The sequence below is a fragment of the Barbatula barbatula genome (assembly GCF_947034865.1).
Source record: "Barbatula barbatula genome assembly, chromosome: 8".
In the NCBI taxonomy this organism is placed as follows: domain Eukaryota; kingdom Metazoa; phylum Chordata; class Actinopteri; order Cypriniformes; family Nemacheilidae; genus Barbatula; species Barbatula barbatula.
Genome location: NC_136771.1, coordinates 7,262,215 through 7,279,490, shown reverse-complemented (window position 1 = coordinate 7,279,490; position 17,276 = coordinate 7,262,215). Strand labels below are relative to the sequence as shown.

At 37.3% G+C, this 17,276-nt stretch overlaps 3 protein-coding genes across 4 annotated transcripts in view; all 3 read left to right on the top strand.

The window, feature by feature from the left end:
* Positions 1–9,331: 9,331 nt before the first annotated feature.
* Positions 9,332–10,558, top strand: cnn1a (calponin 1, basic, smooth muscle, a; the record flags this gene model as incomplete). Its single annotated transcript, XM_079461592.1, is given in 6 exon segments — positions 9,332–9,395; positions 9,555–9,705; positions 9,804–9,819; positions 9,823–9,870; positions 10,305–10,449; positions 10,515–10,558. Coding segments are annotated over 6 exon segments (468 nt in total).
* Positions 9,850–13,994, top strand: pld6 (phospholipase D family, member 6). 2 transcript variants are annotated; one of them, XM_079462792.1, is made up of 6 exons: positions 9,850–9,870; positions 10,559–10,606; positions 11,145–11,246; positions 11,991–12,175; positions 12,379–12,602; positions 12,939–13,628. In XM_079462792.1, the coding sequence occupies exons 2-6, from the start codon at positions 10,565–10,567 to the stop codon at positions 13,187–13,189; spliced, it is 804 nt and encodes a 267-aa protein (XP_079318918.1). In that variant the 5' UTR covers positions 9,850–9,870; positions 10,559–10,564; the 3' UTR covers positions 13,190–13,628. The 2 variants fall into 2 exon arrangements, with proteins under 2 accessions (XP_079318918.1, XP_079318919.1); XM_079462793.1 differs by lacking the exons at positions 9,850–9,870; positions 10,559–10,606; positions 11,145–11,246 and adding an exon at positions 11,254–11,407 and having other exon boundaries at positions 12,939–13,994.
* The window catches only part of rab3da (RAB3D, member RAS oncogene family, a), an 8,218-nt gene continuing 4,875 nt past the window's right edge, over positions 13,934–17,276 (top strand). The window contains exons 1-2 of the mRNA XM_079462794.1: positions 13,934–14,542; positions 15,968–16,201. Coding sequence (XP_079318920.1) covers positions 15,968–16,201 — 234 coding nt within the window. The 5' untranslated portion in view covers positions 13,934–14,542. The remainder of the gene's footprint in view (positions 14,543–15,967; positions 16,202–17,276) is intronic.

Below are 17,276 nucleotides of genomic sequence, written 5' to 3'. Positions count from 1 at the left end.
AATGCTATGAATTTGTGCTCTATAGAAAATAATAAGAAACATCACCAGTTTGATGTTCAATATTAATAGTCATTATATGGGTTAATAATAGCATTGAGAAAGTTAAGACATTTCCACAGCACATGAGCAGTAACGTTTGTTGCTTTGGATAAAAGCGTCTGCCGAATGCATAAATGTAAATGTCTATAGTGTCTAAATATCTAATGCCTCGAACCTTAGAAGGCCAGATCACCATGGAGAAGACCCCCAGCTATTTCCTCAAAAAATCGACTTTATTCTGTAGTAAGTATATGATATTCATTTTATTTCTGAAATGTCAATAATCGCACGATACACTAGTAACTAAAACATGGCATGTACTGTATGATCTTTACTGAAAACAAATGTTCCCTAACATACAGTATTAAAACTTTGGGCCCAGGAAGTTACTTTAAGCAGTTAGTTATCTCTTACTGTTCTTCAGAGACTTTAGGTTATTTCTAAAGATGGACCACATGCTGATATTTAAGTACTTGGTTAAATTAAAGAGCACTTAGTTGGCCCGAAGAGAAGAAAAAGATCTTCATTTTAGATCATGGCTCCAGGAATCAACACCCAAGAAAAATTAAACAGCTATTTCTGAGAGGAAACATTAGCCCTGTCCTGTTCTCCTTTCTACTGAAATGGATTTGAGGAATGTCTTTCAGTGCTTCCCACTTGTAAAGTCTTCTTTGTATCCCAGTGGCCACCACCAAATACTGGAAAGCTGAGATGTTCCCCCGTTCTCCAGCTGACTGCCTGCATTCACATGCAAACCGACTTTGGTTTGGTCTCTTCATCTCAACAGCCTCTGTGCGTGTGTGTTTCATAATGCCCGATGTTCTGGCCTTCCTTGCTGCCAGAGTCTTGGATTAAAGAGGGATTAAACTAGTGCAAAAATCTGATTCGGATGAAATATTCAAAATATATCCATTGACCCTGAAACTAAAGGTCAAGTTTCAGTATTCATGTGGCTCAGAGCCTCTTAAAGACCTAAACCTGTGGATATCCCTGCTTTCAGATGCATAAAAGCAAGGCTTTGGAAGAAAAAAACTTTCTTTGACAACTGTCAGTTTCAGTTAAAAATCATAACATGGTGGATCATTGATGGGTAGTTGTTATGTCCAAGATGAAGAAAAACACAAAACTTTAAAAGATCCTGTAAAAAAGATTTAACAGTTTTCCCATAAAATGACTTGTTCTTCATATTCAAGTTTTTCCTTTGCTTTAAAGGTTTTTTGACCGGAATTAAAAAATACTTGAAAAATGTAGTAACATTTTTGGACATTTTATTTGTAAAATTCTGTAATATTTAAGTTTTACTTTAAATAAAAAAAGTAAAATACACATTTTGAGCACAATTGCACTTTTCTCAGTCGTATAAAGAATTTCATTGAGCATGTGCTGAGAACAGAAATTATAGTTTGATTGATGGACAAATTTAGTGTCACATTCATATCCAGTCTCCCAGTTACGGATATGCCACGCCTAAACAGTGTCATCACATGCAAACAGGTTTTTAAACACATTGCTGACCACAACCACTTGATTCTTCTGTCCTTCATAGGGGTCCGACAGATTCACGCTGACCTCTGAAGTCAGACGGGAAAATGTATTCATAACCTGACTTACTGATAGACATCACTCTGAGTATGGCCCCCGGCTCCCTGTTTGTGAGGTTTGCTAAATATCATGAATTATTTAAAGATGTAATTCCAACATTGGGTTTCAGATTAAGCCTTCAGCAACTCAAGAATATTGACCATGTGATCAAAAGTGTATACGTGAAAGCACTATAAGTAGACGGAGACAAATGCAAAAATGTTATCATTATTCACTCCTAAGCAGTGTTCTCGACCCTGGATGGTCAGCAGTATATATTTTGGATGTCTCTCTGATCAGACACACCATTTTCAACTTTTTATTTCATTATCGAAGCTCTCCGAGACCAAGGCGGGTGCGAGGAGACATCCAAAATGTGTAGTGTGGGCTGTCAAGGATCTGAAAGTGCAGATACAACTATCTAAGAACAACATTGTACATGCCACACAGTTGTTAAATGTTTAAGTGTAAAGAATTACATACAGATGCAAAAAAAAATGTCACTGTTGGAGTGTTTCTCTGTACTTTTAGTACTTTGCTTTGCATTTGCTATTGCTGTAATTCTCAGTTCAAAGATCTGAGATTTCTGTATGATTCAGGTTTTAGTTTGAGCGGAGACCCAGCTATAGATCAGCACAAGGGTCTCTATCTCTGGGAGAGAGCCAACTGTTGACCCTTGGCCTCTCTAGTTAGACGTGATATTGCTAGTGAGAAGTCGCTGTTAGGGTGTGATTTATCCTCAGTAGAAGAAACCGTCACCTGATATAGTCTCTTAGGAGATGGCGAATGGGTAGGAAATAAACAACATGACAACTCAACTTCATTGCTTACATAAAACCCGTCAGATAGTTAGAAGGTGATGTGTTTCATTTTTCAATGAAATAAAAAAGAACACTATAGCCTGAAATGTGTAAACACTGTAGCACTATCATTATGTTGTTTTATTAGTGCAGCAACATTGATTTAACCAATGGATACATTTAAAAACAATTCTGACACATTTCACCTTTAACCTAATCTAGTTACTGCTTCCAATGGACAAAAATGTCTTGACTGTTTCCAAAACGTTTTAAAATGATATGACTCATTTGCTTCCGCCATTTTATTGGATTTGGCACCACACAGATTTGAGTAGCCGTTTCTGACCAAAGCCCGAAAAAGTATTTCCAAAACGGGCGGGTTAAACCTTTCCTTTTCAACACTCTATAAAGGCTCCAGCTACATTATGATCAGGTCACCAGAATTTAAGTCTGGGAATCGAATTTGGAACTTCTGACAATTCATTCAAATCATTGTTAGAAGCAGAATCAGTTCCATTTTGGAACCGGTTGCATTTCCATTTTGTCTTTCAATTTAGAGTCATGCGTCAGATCCAATATTCAAACAATGTCAGATACTGGCATACATGAAGCCAGTTGTGTTTCATTCTCAAAGCATTTTATGAGTTTTGGAGTAACCTACTAATTACCCTATTTAAGTGTTGACGGGTTAGAAAACACATTCCGTTCTAGGGTGTAGTTGCACACCAAACCTCAAAAATAAAAATTACCTGACAACAAAGTAAACCCCCCAATCCTTCTTTATTGTATTACATCTATGTTCAAGCTCTGCTACGTTTTTTTCAACCTTATGAATGTTTTGTAGGTTTTGCAATGAGAGGGTATGCCAACACAATGTTAGATTGTGCTCTTTTGTTTCCTTGACTGCTGCCTGTCTGGAGGTATGTATCACCAACATAATGAACCAGATCTATGAAAAGTTTTTTTTATTCACAACAGCATGTAAAGACAAATCAAACTCCACTAGGTCACTCCTGACAGAGCTGTTCTTGTCCAAAGCTACTGGACCTGACTTTATTCCCATAATTAAAAGTCTGGCTATGTGAGACGATGCTGCAAATGGCTTTCCATTACCAACTGAACTATGACGAGAAAGGAATTAACTGAACCTACACAAGTAGACACTCTGTCCAGCGATTCTGCTGGAAACTCACTGTTAATGTGAAATGACCCAAAACCAGGGGAGGAGAAGCTTGATCTCCGTGACCCCTGACCTCATATCAAAGGCCCTTTTTCACCTGAAAGCAGTGGCATTGCTGATAACAGGATACAATTTGGCGGTCAGGTCTGAATCCTTAAAACCAAGCCGTCTGGGACAGTGTGTGTCCCGGAGGTTTCTGTGGTCATGAGGGAGTAGTTCTGGTCCCTGTAGACGTGGGATTTAATGTACTGTGGTCACTCTATGTGTTTCCCGAATTGCAGCATGACCATTCCCTGAACAGTTATCTGTCTGCCATTAAGCCCTTTCACATTTTACACAAACTACACTTCCTAGAGTACACCTACTCTTGAACAAAGTCCTGGAAGTGCAATAATGTAGTCAAACCATATAAGTGTCAACAAATGAGACAAAAAAACATGAATGCACACAAACATCACAAATCCAGAAGAAACAGATGAGGAATAGATACCGATGACTTTGTGTTCCAGGCACAATGGCACGTTATTTTAAATGTTTACTGGTACGGAAACTCGACTACTTCAAACAAAACCTGATTAGCATTTCACGTTCCTCCTCCCCAGCAAATAGATGGGTGCCGTGAATTCTTAAGTCTAACCCTGCCAGGTGTTGTATGGTGGGGTTAGGTCTAATGAATGTCTATTTGTGTATGGTGGTCTCAGGTTCAGATCCCACCTGCTTTGCTCTGATCATGAGAAAGTAAACCACCAAACAGAGAGGGCATCACACATTTGAATAAGTAGTTTCATCCCTCCCACAGGGTTATTTTAGTTTAAACATTTTAAAAGGTGCTATGTGTAATTTTTGGAGGATTTATTGATATAAATGCAATTTAATGAACGTATTTATGTCTTTTTTAAATAATGAAGTGTTATGTTTTTATTACCTTAGAATGAGCTATTTCTAACTAGATACACTGCGGGTCCCCTTGCATGGAATTCACCATGTTACTTATACAATAGCCCTCAACGTACAAACTGCTCTACAGAATGTGTTTCTTAAATTGTTTATCTCCTTTGGCAAAGCAGCAAAACGTGACGATATCTTAGTGCTGTGTCGGTCACCTTAGTACTTCGAAAGGGAGGGGTGAAGTGAGCCATTGGTTGCTATTTATAACCACTTCTTGTTTGGAATCTGTTTGGAAATAATGTTGCTGCCTTAAATTTTTAAGTCATTTTTACATTACTTCAACTTATCAAATAAGTTATTTTATCCTTTATACGTTATAGCAACTCACTAGTCAAAATTTTAAATAGTAAGTTAAAAGGACCCGAAAACCAATTTTCTTGCCACATAAAATCAGTATCGGAGAACATTCACATAGGCTATATACATAAAGACAAACTATTATGATGCAATATATTCTGAAGCACATATTTATAATCAAACATCTAACGGCCCCTTAACATCCGGAACACACACAATCCCGAGAGATTGCATACCACAGTGAGCGTCCCACCACAGAAATCAATGAAATTGTCCTGTCAGCGTTTTACTGTCATGTTCACCACAGCAGGCTGGAAGATGAATAGCTATGGGAACAGAAGAGAAGAGACGAGAACGCTAGATCAAAAGAAAGCTAAACGAACAGGTAATAATATATTGATGGATCTGATCTGAAGGAATGGTGAGTGTGTGGATATATGTTGAGGCCTAGTGTGTGCTGTGCCCTTTCTTCATTTAAGAAAAAATGATAAGAATCAGGACATCTATGCAGGGTAATAGTAACATAAAATGTCCTGTCACACTCACATTTCTCACATTCCTGCATTCATGAGGACTGGATTTAGAGATTTTGCCATTCTTGGCTCCTTCTAGTAATAAAATCAATGCAGGGTTTGGCAAAGTCACAGTACTTACATTACTCATTGGAGATGTATAGCTCTTTTTTATGTTAAAACCTTAATATTAAGGTTTGTATCTTTAGTCCTTCTCCCTCTGATTACAATTATAATTCTGCATTTTGTTTTCTTCCTCAATTTAAACTCATACTGTTGAAATGACCACTTCAATGATTTAAATTAAAATGTTATAGGGTTCTCAAACATTTGATGTTATGCATATTGTGGCTTTTTTAGAGCTGATGTCACAAAGGATCGTTTTCTGAAGTTCAAAGTACATAAGTAGTAGGCCTACTTTCAATTTCCTGGTATTAGAATAAATATTATTTATAGTAATTTAGGTTCAACATAGAGGTGAGTGTTTTGAGGAGCCTTTGTTTGGGAAGATGACATGTCAGAAGACAGTGATTTATTTAACAGTAATAAGCACATCTGGTCATTTATGACCTTTCATTTGTGTCTCTGAGACTGAGCCAGTTGGTATGATATCAGCTTCTGGCTCCTTGAAGATTTTGAGAGGAATACAGTGCCCTATTGTTACTGGAATGGTCAAAGTATAACAATATTTCATAGACAGAGTAACTGAAAACATGCTAGTGAGGGAAAAGATATTTACTGTAAATTGCAGACAATAAAGCATGGAATTGGGCCAAATGTCCCAAAATGTAACATAGCTTGACATATGAAAACACGTTACACACATTTATTAAACATTAAGATAAACATATTTTAGGTTAACATGTCTCCGTTTTTAATGTTTTTTCAAACGGTTTGTTTCCAATAAAGTATGTAATGAAAAGTTCATTCAAATTAAAAGTGGAAGATTTATCAAAATGATATTAAAATGTACACAATGTATTAGAATTTTCAATAAATAAACAACACTGGTCCAGAAGTACTTGTTTATTATTATTTGACATCATTTTGTCTTTAACTTTGTCACTGTTTAACATTGTGATTTAGTTCGAATTGTTCGATTGATGGTATTTTGTTTTAACATTTGTGTTCAACTGAAATAAGAAATGATTCTGGACCAGTGTTGTTGCTCAAATCGATAAACCGTTTTGTGTATGACATACAGCCACAAAAAAATAAGAGATTTTAAAATCGTGTTCATCTGAATTTACTATTTATAGGTATGTACAGTACGTGGTAAAATTATGATTCTTGTTTCATTCTGTGAACTAACAATATTTCTCCCAAATTTCAAATTAATATGTTGTTTCTGTTTGACTTTATATGCAGAAAATGAAAACTAGAGAAACAAAATAACAGAAAAGATGCTCTGTGTTTTTTCAGACTCCAAATACTGCAAAGGTTTTTATTCACCTTAAGCAATACAGTAATATTTCTACACGTATTTTGGAAAAGTAAAAAAAGGAGTTATAAATATATTTTATATATATATATATCACAGAATACTATTTTTGAAAAGATGCTAACAATAAAAATACTGCTAATGATTTTATCCAATATAATATAAACATAAAATTCAAAAGTCAGTCCATGTGCATACTTCACTATATCACTATTGAATCACTTTATATGGTTCACTGATTTTATATTTCTGGTGCTGTTTCCATCTTGCAAATATTTTGAATGTACAGAAGGTGACTTAAGGTTCTAGACAGTATGAGACATGTAGCGGGAAAAGCTTAATGTGGTCCTACTGGGTAACAATCTATTATTGTTCCAAGGCTGTATTAAACCCACACCACCACATGAATACGTAATATTTTATTACTTTTATTCCCTGTCTTATGGTGATTATAACCATATGCCACAGGATGCAGTGTGAATAAAACCCTGCATTGATTTATACCACGGAAAAAGGTTTAAAACTGTCATTAACCAAAGAGGAAATGAAGTGAGTTGATCAATGTATTCACTTAAAAGACAGGTCAATGTAATAGAGCGTATACACAGGCCACAGCGGGTCTCTGAACGATTTGATGGAGTTGCTTGTATGGTTATCTGTGCTACTCCCTTTATTTTATCAGTTGGTGGTTATTATCTCAAAAATGTATTTAAAGTTCCAAGTTTTGTACACATTTGGGAAACGTCATTTGTTACAATAAACAAAAGCAAATTATGGGATGCCATGATGTGACCCAAGTACAGGACAGAAGAAAAGCGGTTGCGACGGCGCCCCCTGTTGGAGATTTTGCACAAGAAAAATAGCAGGGCTACAGTGAGATTTAGGCACAGTGACTGCACACTTTCAGTTACTCTCAAGTAAATAGCTCAATGGCACCCATAACTTAACACTTTAAATAAACAAGATGCTAATATTGTGTGACCATATCATTTACAGTAGCCTACATTCACATAATTTACAACCTCCATCTTGCATCTTTTTTAATGCAAGAATTTTATCAATGTAGCAATAAATGAAACCGACCTAATCGGGTGCTTTGAAGGAAAAAAATTCACAAAGGTTTATTATATACCCATATTGAGATTGTCCCTGTCAGAGTCTAAAGACATACTGCCCCCTGTTGAAAAGAAATGTCATTACAGTGCTAACCTTTTACCTTTTTGGTGAATTTTTCTGTGGCCTGATTCTTTGTGTTCTCTCACATCACATAAACACAGATATTATGTTTTTAAATGTTTTTTAAACAATCGAATCATTAACTGAATAATGAAGGAAAAAACATACAACAATAAAGCGAAAAAAACATCATATGGTGAGATCTTAAAGGCGGGGTGTCCGATTTCTCTTAGACAAGTTGATGTTCAAATCACCAAAACAAACACACCCCTACCCCCATCTTTTGTCTAAACAAGCGTAATTCGGAAATCGTGAGCTTTTTATCAGTATAATAATACAAAATACGTTATTTGATTAGATTCTGTTACAATGACTTATATTTGTAAAGGAAATATAATTAATTTCTTTCAATGTGCTAAATTTTATAATAGTCTTTTATTTTGCTCTTTGTTCCTTATGATTACATTGACAGAACTCACTAATAAGTACTCACTTCCATTCACATTCGTTTTGGATTCTTGCAGTTAACAATGTCTGCAAATAGAACATCTGTAAGACCATCATGACCAAAGCATTCAAATTCCATCAGTCTCATTTTCTCTCGTTCTGCCTCTCTCTGCATTCACCATCCTCTCCCCATGTTTAATTTATTATAGAATAATAGATTTAGTCTTAGGAAGGTTAAATGAGAATTTAATCTACTAACATGTGTAATGTATTAGTATTTTTACGGTGTACAGGCATATTTTAGATTTGTGCTAACTACCGTGATATATTATTGGAATCCGCCTGAAGTATCAGTTAAATGCCACAGTATGTGCCACATAAATATTATGGTTTATAACCTTCACTGTACCAGTACCACCACAATACTTTTGGTAAGGGTTAATCTTCTGTCAGCATAAACAAACAAAGTTATTTCGTTTGTTTCGATGTTATTTATCTGTTGATACAACTCGCAGTATGTAGATTTGTTCACTCAAATTAAAAATCTTAAGCTTTTATTGTCCTAACAAACACAAACAATACAAAACAACTGGAAAATATGTAAGTAGTATAACATTTATAGGATATTTTAATACTTTTTATAGGATATTGCTATATATATATATATATATATATATATATACATTGTGACACAACTTTCCCTCCAGAGTTGTGAGCTGACAGGATTGCATTCGTGCTCATGATGGGTCAAATGGCCTTAGGTCTCAGCCAATGAGCTACTAGAAGCAAGCACACACAGAAAGTGGGACATTTAAAAGACGGAAAGGGAGGGCTCCTCTTGGCCACAGCTCAGAGTAATGATAAAGAATTTCACAGGAGCATCTACAGACTTGAACTCTATATCACAGACATGAGCACCCAATTTAGCAAAGGACCCACATTTGGATTCTCTGCCGAAGTCAGGAATAAGGTACGTGACAACATCTACTGATTCTGTGCACTTTAAAATCTGCAACACAATAAACTCAGCAATGTTTAGTGTGTACTATCAATACATGTTAAGCTTTAGTTTAGTTACTTATTTTAACTAATGGTTATTTTAAAGATTATGAGAAACATTGCACACAGTATAGATTCAAACACCATTTGGATCAGAATTATGAAGAAGTATGACCCTCATATAGAGGATGATCTGAGGATGTGGATCTATGAGGTCACAGGTCGAGCAATTTCTGACAACTTCATGGAGGGGTTGAAGGATGGTGTCCTCGTCCTCCTGTGCGAGTGAGTTTCGTCAAGGTTGACACCCTTTACCATGACTCGGCTGTCAGAAAAAGCAGCTCATTTTTTTTAAATGTTCTTATACAGGTTTTGTCCACTAGACTGATCAACAAACTTTAGCCTGGATCAGTCCCTACGATCAATCATTCAACCTTTAACTGGCACAGGGTATGTCTACCTCTCCTTGTTTATCCTTTAACAGTGTATATCTACAGTGTCTGAAAGTTGAAATATCTGCCATAGGACTCACATATATAATCATGTACGTGTATCATGACACAAGTAAATACAGATTTGATCCCAGATTTGGAAATCATGAGCCACATGCAGTGACATTTATGCAATGTAAAGAAATGGACGTCACCCTTAGGGTTTCAGTAGTAATGCATGTATTGCATGCTTCCGTGGCATAAAAATGTTCATGTTTTACTCCGAGATTCACAGGGAATGCAGACTTTAGCACTGAGAAAGAGTAAATAATGACAGGAATCTCACTGTTTGTTAAAATTAAAGAAAGAGAAATTCAGCACTGCCAAAAGCAAGTCGGCATTCTGTCAAATAAGTTACTGATTTAAAGAGCAAATAGTTACAGTTGATAAAAGAAACAAGCAATTTTTAGCAGCCTGCACAAACAAGGAATGGGCATGATCTCCTACGGAACAAGACGACACCTCTATGATCCCAATATGGGCATGGAGAAACCAGCAGATCGATCTACTATCAATCTTCAAATGGGCACCAACAAATGTGCTCATTTTAGATGTTTTAAAGAGTCGCCCTTTATTCTTGGCTATATTTCCAATTCATCACAGCCTCTCATACCTTATTGCTTAACCACATTTTTCTCCTTTTTTAGGCTGGGATGTTTGCTCTTGGCACGGCGAGACAGGTGACAGAGAAGAATGTGAGTCTAGAGCCAGTGGACACTTTAACTGTGTCTCTGCAGATGGGTAGTAACAAAGTCCCATGTCAGGGCGGCCTCACTCCCATGGGCGGCCCACGTCTAGTCTACGACCACAAATACTGCGTCAAGTCTAATGAAGTTAATGCCATTGCTTAGTCATTTAATAGACTAGAGCTTTGGCTTTCAGCCAGAGGTCGAAGCTGTAGCTTTTTCTGCTGAAAGCATACTAGCTTAACTAAATGAAATGTCCATTTTAACTCTTTTTCTGTTTTTGGGTGACATGGAAATCTTCTGTGCCATTTACAGAGTATTGCTAATATAAATGTTTATAAATGAATGTGACGCACATATGTGCATGTAGAAACCTCATCCTCTGATCCTTCTTGAGGACAATCTATACTGTATATTTCCCTCCACCTTGTTATTTTAATAATTTACACACATATTATTCCATTTGAATAGACATCACTGTTTACCACTGCTTAAAGAACACTTAACAAAACTAATGTGAAATCTGCTCTGGTTGTCATTGTTTCAGTCAACCAGGCAGGTACACAGAACGAGGCGGAGCTACAACTGGGGCGGAGTACGCGAACAGCTCCGCCCAATTCTGCAGGCTGAAGTTAGGACCTCACTTCAGGTCCGTCATTGAATGTGTTGTATGACATATCTTAACCAGTAGGGGGAGACACTTACACACTCACCCTCCAGTTTAGCGTCTTTGTAGAAGAAGGGAACGATAACGCTCAGGTTATACAGATGACTTTAGTTGTTAATGCATTTGGCAACATGTCTCAACAGGTACAGTGTTATATCAAATAATGTTTTGTGCGATTAAAAAGTTCCGGAAAAAATGCATACCTGTGTAACTCACAGATGATACAAATTGAATGAAATATTCTAATTGGTCGCTGCTTCCGAAAGCAAAGACTGTAAACGAGACAGTTGTAGCGATTATGACAAAATATATGCACCGTTTTATGCAGAGCTTGACATTTGCTTTTTTACTAACCAGCCAATTTACCAAATATATTTTGAATTTACCTTCAGCATCCTGCTATGTTTCATCCTCATCCTTCACCCTTTTCACCGCGTGCTGTTAATATGCGCAGATACTGCGCAGTTAAGCTGTGTTTAAATACACTGTATCATGACTCGTGGGTTTATTATATGCGCAAAATCTGCGCGTTGTTTACACGAACTTTCCCTGCAAAGTGCACATAATTTATGAATCATAAGTAACGTTATGCTAATTGTGTGAGTTAATTTTAAACCCTTATCATTACCAATTAAATAACTAAATAACATACATTTTGACATAAATTTTAATTATTTCAGAATCAAGAATATGAGAAGTTTCATTTTTGTCTGTGTGTATTCTCAGATATCATTTAAAGAGCTGTTGAAAGTGTTTGGTCTTGGAGCCGTAGCTCTTGTATTGGGGGTCGAGTGGTTTGACTGGCTGATGCGACGTCTGAGGGTCCGTGGGCCCCTGAAAGAAGTCCTGTTCTTCCCTTCAACCCAAACCTGCCTTGAGCATCTGTTCACACCCAATAGAAGCTTGCCCTGGTAAAGTTTGCGTCTGTGTCTGATTGGCCAACTTGTGATAACTTTACACTAACCTCAATTTAATAATATCCCACAATGCACTGCACTTGATTGTACTGTGAATGTGATGATTGAACCTGCCATAATATCAAATGTGATTTAGCTATGACGCTTTGCACATGCCTTTTGTTTACATCAAGTCTCCGCCCCTCTCCCCACCCTAGCACATGTCCCCTCCCCCATGGCAACGAGACATCTTTTTCCAGGCTTCTCAGGCATCTCCTCTCTGCACGTGCATCACTGAACCTGTGTGTATTTTCCTTCTCACATATGGAGCTGTCCAGAATGATTCTTCTCCTGCATGAACGCGGAGTAACTGTACGAGTGGTTACAGACAGAGACTACATGACCATCACTGGATCTCAGATCGGCACCCTCCGCAGGGCAGGTGTGTTATGTCATTAAACATACGGAGAGACAAAAAGCTGAATGTGAATTGTTTGTCCACTTTCTGTATCTTGATGGCTTTGTGGCATGCAACCTAAAATGACTTATTAGCAAAACTTGCATAACTGTACAGGCAGTGAAAGCCATGTAATTCATAGCTAGATTAAAAAACGGCACAGCTTGCACATGTTCTGTCTGGCTTAGTTATTTCGGTACACAGTGTTGTATATTCTTCTGTAGGCTATTAAACCCGGCTTACAGCTGACTATAAAACTGAAGTCCTTATGTATTAGGTTAAAATAATTTAAACGGTTTTATCCTTAAAAATCTGCTACAGGTATCTGTGTGAGGCATGAGATGAGCAACGCCGTTCATATGCATCACAAATTTGCCATAGTTGATGGCAAGAAGCTGATCACCGGCTCCCTCAACTGGACAGTAACAGCAGTCCAGAGCAACAAAGAGAACATCATGGTAACAGAGGAACCCGAGCTTGTGCGGCCCTATCTGCTGGAGTTTCAGAAGCTGTGGGAGGCCAATGATCCGGCCAAACACACACATCAGGTCACAAATGGTCAGCTAAATTAAACAAAAGCTGAACGTACTAGAGAGACAGCTGGTTTTGCTAAAGTTAACCTGACAGTTCTGCTCAGTTTTGTGTTTGAATTGCTTAAATGTTTGTTATCCTCTTTAAGATATTTTGTTTTGTTTTTTACTGGAAATGTATTTATTGAGAACACTTTTATATTTTGTTATGTTTGTACCATAGTCTTTGCTAAAATATTTTTTGATGTTTAACCATAATCTTTGTTTAAAAAACACTGGCGTATTTTTGTAAGCTTTTCAGTGACCTGTTTGTGTATTCTATAGCTGTGCCTAAATTTTGATAATTATATAAGGATATTCATGCCTTGCTTTCTCAAATGTTTGTTAGTTTGTTTTGGACTGCTGTCTGTTTTAATACTCATGGCCTTAATGGTGAAATAAACCACTCTTTTGTGTGGGCTACGCCCCCTAAGCTCTCTCCAAGACCACGCCCCCTAATGCTAATTACCTAATATTTTATCCCCTATATTTGATTTTTATTCACTACGACATATAACACTACAAAGCACATATATAACATTAGACTAAAAATGAACGTAAACAACTTATTCACTGTTGTTGTACGTTAGAGTTTTTATAGGATTTGAAAGCTTGTTGTTTATGAGCAAGCAGGGTGTGGAGAGTTATGCAAATACATGTTAACATCAACCGAAACCCATAGGGCCTACCCTAGCTTGCATCAGCTATTCATTAAGACTTAAACACTTGTTAGTCGTTATAGAAACCATCGCAGAAACTAATGAATTTAACGGTTATAATAGGAAAGAGGCCTATTTTTAATGGAAGCTAATGATCTCTGTGAGTCTCTACTGGATGCGGATAAGAACCTATACAACGCCATTACATCCTACTGGAATAAGCCCCAAACCACACTACATAAAGAAATTTTGTAAACAAAATATTAAAAAGGTGATATTTAGTATTTTCAGTAAATCGAAAAAGGTACCCGTATTGCAAAATGAACCGTATGTAAATAGCAGCCAATGCTGACAAACAACGGACCTGTTGATTGGTTACAGTAAGTGCATGCTGGAAACTCGCCAGGGCCGCTGGCTGATCTGAAAACAGTTTCAACCATCCGTCAGCATAATAAAACTGGTGGAGAGCCAGCAGGTCGCGACAGGCGAAGGCATTTAAGCTCTGATGTTGCAACGCCCATGTGAAGGCAATGGTCGGGTTTTAAACAGATAATGCGCGTGCACCTTTTCCATTATCTTTTGCGGGAAAAGTGAAAGTTGATCGCCGAGGACACCGCGCACCCGAGAACTGGATGTCCCGAACAAGCTGAGGAACAGGGCAACTTTATCAAAAAAGCTACAAGAATAGCTGAGCAAGGTTAGTCGAAGCCTGTGCTTGTTTGTTCCCTAAGAATACGCATTTTTGTGTTGTCGTTTACGGTAGGGTGATATTTCGGGAAGGTGTCCATATGGAAGCATGCTTTGAGGATTCACAGCTGGTACTATGAGTATTTTGAGTTCTGTTGTTGATAACATGACCATGTGAAATGTTATCTGCGTCTGACACGAGATGGAGTTATTGTGTTTGACGGATGCATGTGTAGTTCGTGGTGTTGTGGAAACCGGCATTTATGTGTCGATCTTATTTTCCTTAAATTTGTCCTTTTTAGACTGTGGTATAACATCACTGTGTTCGTTCAAACGTGTAAGTGTGTAAGGTGTGTCATATCCTGGTAACTCCCTCAGGTGCCATTTGCAGGTGTAAATATAGGAGTGTAGATCCAGTCTTTCTTTTGTAAACAGTTTTTTTATTTAAAAAAAATGCATGAAGCTTAAGCTTCTCCCACATGTTTAATCACATGTCAAAACCCAAACCTATCTTTGATAGGATAACCTTTTATTATTAACAGAATAAAAGGAAAGACCATTCCTCATTCAGACCAGCTTGTCACATTCAGTTACAAATGCATTTGACATCGAAGCTCAACGTGTTAATTATTTTTATCGAAACAACATTTTTGGAGAAAATTATTTGTAGTAATTATAAATGAATATATTAGTAACAAGTTTGTGTTCAAAGGGTACGGTTTATTTGTCCACTACCCAAATATTTACTTCAATTGTGGTATGTTCGCAGAGTGTATGGGTTAGGAACGATACGCTGAGTAACCAAAGACAAGATTTTTCTGGTATTTCTGGGTATTCTGATGTGCTTTACATTTTAGTATAGTTTTCCAGGCCAGAATGTTTAGTGCTGTAATGGCATTTTAGTCAATAAAAGATCTCCCAGTCAGCTGTTATAGTGGACGGTGCTGGAGGACTACTTGACTGATTACAGGTGCTAGGAAAAAGAAGTACAGCTTGGACTTGAGCCTTAAAGGAATGGTTCACCCAAAAAAGAAAATTCTGTCACTTCAAACCTGTATAAATGTAATTGTTCGTCTGAACACAAAAAAGGCTATTTGGAAGAATGTTTATAATCAAACAGTTCTGGGGCACTATTGGACACCATAGTAAGAAAAAACTACTACTACTACTATGGTAGAGTCAATGATGCTACAGAACTGTTTGGTTTCCCACATTGCCACACTTTCCAAATATGTTCTTTTTTGTTCAACAGAACAAAGACGTTTATAAGGTGTGAAATAACTTGAGGTTGAGTAAATGATGACAGAATTTTCATTTTACGGTGAACTATCCCTTTAACTATTATGCAAATTTCCTGCCAATTGAACATATGAATTTGGAGCTAATGGCACCATGTCTGCTGACTTAATTTGTCTTTTTCCCTCTATCCCTCTAGATGGCATCTGCCAACGATACACGTCAGACGCAGGTCCAGAAGGATGTGGCTGATCAGAATTTTGACTACATGTTCAAGCTCCTCATCATTGGGAACAGCAGTGTGGGGAAAACCAGTTTCCTGTTCCGGTACGCCGATGACTCTTTTACGCCAGCCTTCGTCAGCACGGTCGGCATTGACTTCAAAGTCAAAACGGTTTACCGTAATGAAAAACGTGTAAAACTGCAGATTTGGGTGAGTGCAAAAATTGGAAAAGGGATAGTTTACACTTTATAAGGCCATGTTAACACGAAGACGCGTTTTTCAAAACCGCAGCTTTTTCTATGTGGCTCGTCCACACGCAAACGCAGTTCCCGTTCACTGATACCGAACTTTTTTTAAAACTCCGGCCGTGGTGAAGATTTTTAGAAACTCTGGTTTCATTGTTGTTGTCTAGAAGGTGAAACCGGAGATATGATGTTGGAATGCATGCCGCTATCTCCTTTGTTTGACATCAGAGTTCAGGCTTCTCACTGGCCAACACTGCTTTATGGTTAGGGTTATTTGGCACCTGTTCGTTTGGCATGATTTTGACATCGCTTTATAGCGTTTCGTGTAGAAGGTTTTTTTTAAACGAAGAAGGAAAATGTCAGTTTATAAAAATACCCGTGTACCCGTGTGGACTAGGCCTAAAAGGTGGTTATTTGTGAAAGTATTTGTTTATTTAAGTAACAGGATGTGATAAAGCGGCATGCTTTTGTTTTCCTTTTTAAATTTTAATATTTTAGCACAGATATCTGTTAAAAAATAGTGCTATTGAACCAAGTGTTCATATTAAACAAATCCCTCAGTTTAGGATCTATTTATTTAACATGTTTTTCATTTGATTGATGAAGTTGATGTGTCTGTATGATTTAGCAAGACTGTGATCAAGATAATCTGGGTGGTGGTGTGTAAGTGTCAACAATGATGACTAATGTTACGAAATCACCAGATCTACCCAATCCAGATGGCCCCCTGAGTTAATGTGCTGCATTATTTGTGGAGTACACACGCACACACAGACAGCCAAATCCATTTGTAAAGAACTTCCATTTGAAAAACGAGACATAAAAGCTATTAAATCCAATTGGTTGTGCTTTTCGATCTTGTAGACGGCAGTGCATCTTGTGGGTGTTTTCCGGCTGTGTTCTGCTTTATTGTGTGTGTGTTTCTGTTGAATCCTTCAAATTCAATACTGAATCAGAAATGGGGTCGGAATATCAGCTGCTCAACATTGTCAAATACATATTTATGATCCGGTGTGTTTCCTGGAACTGTGTGTATCGTT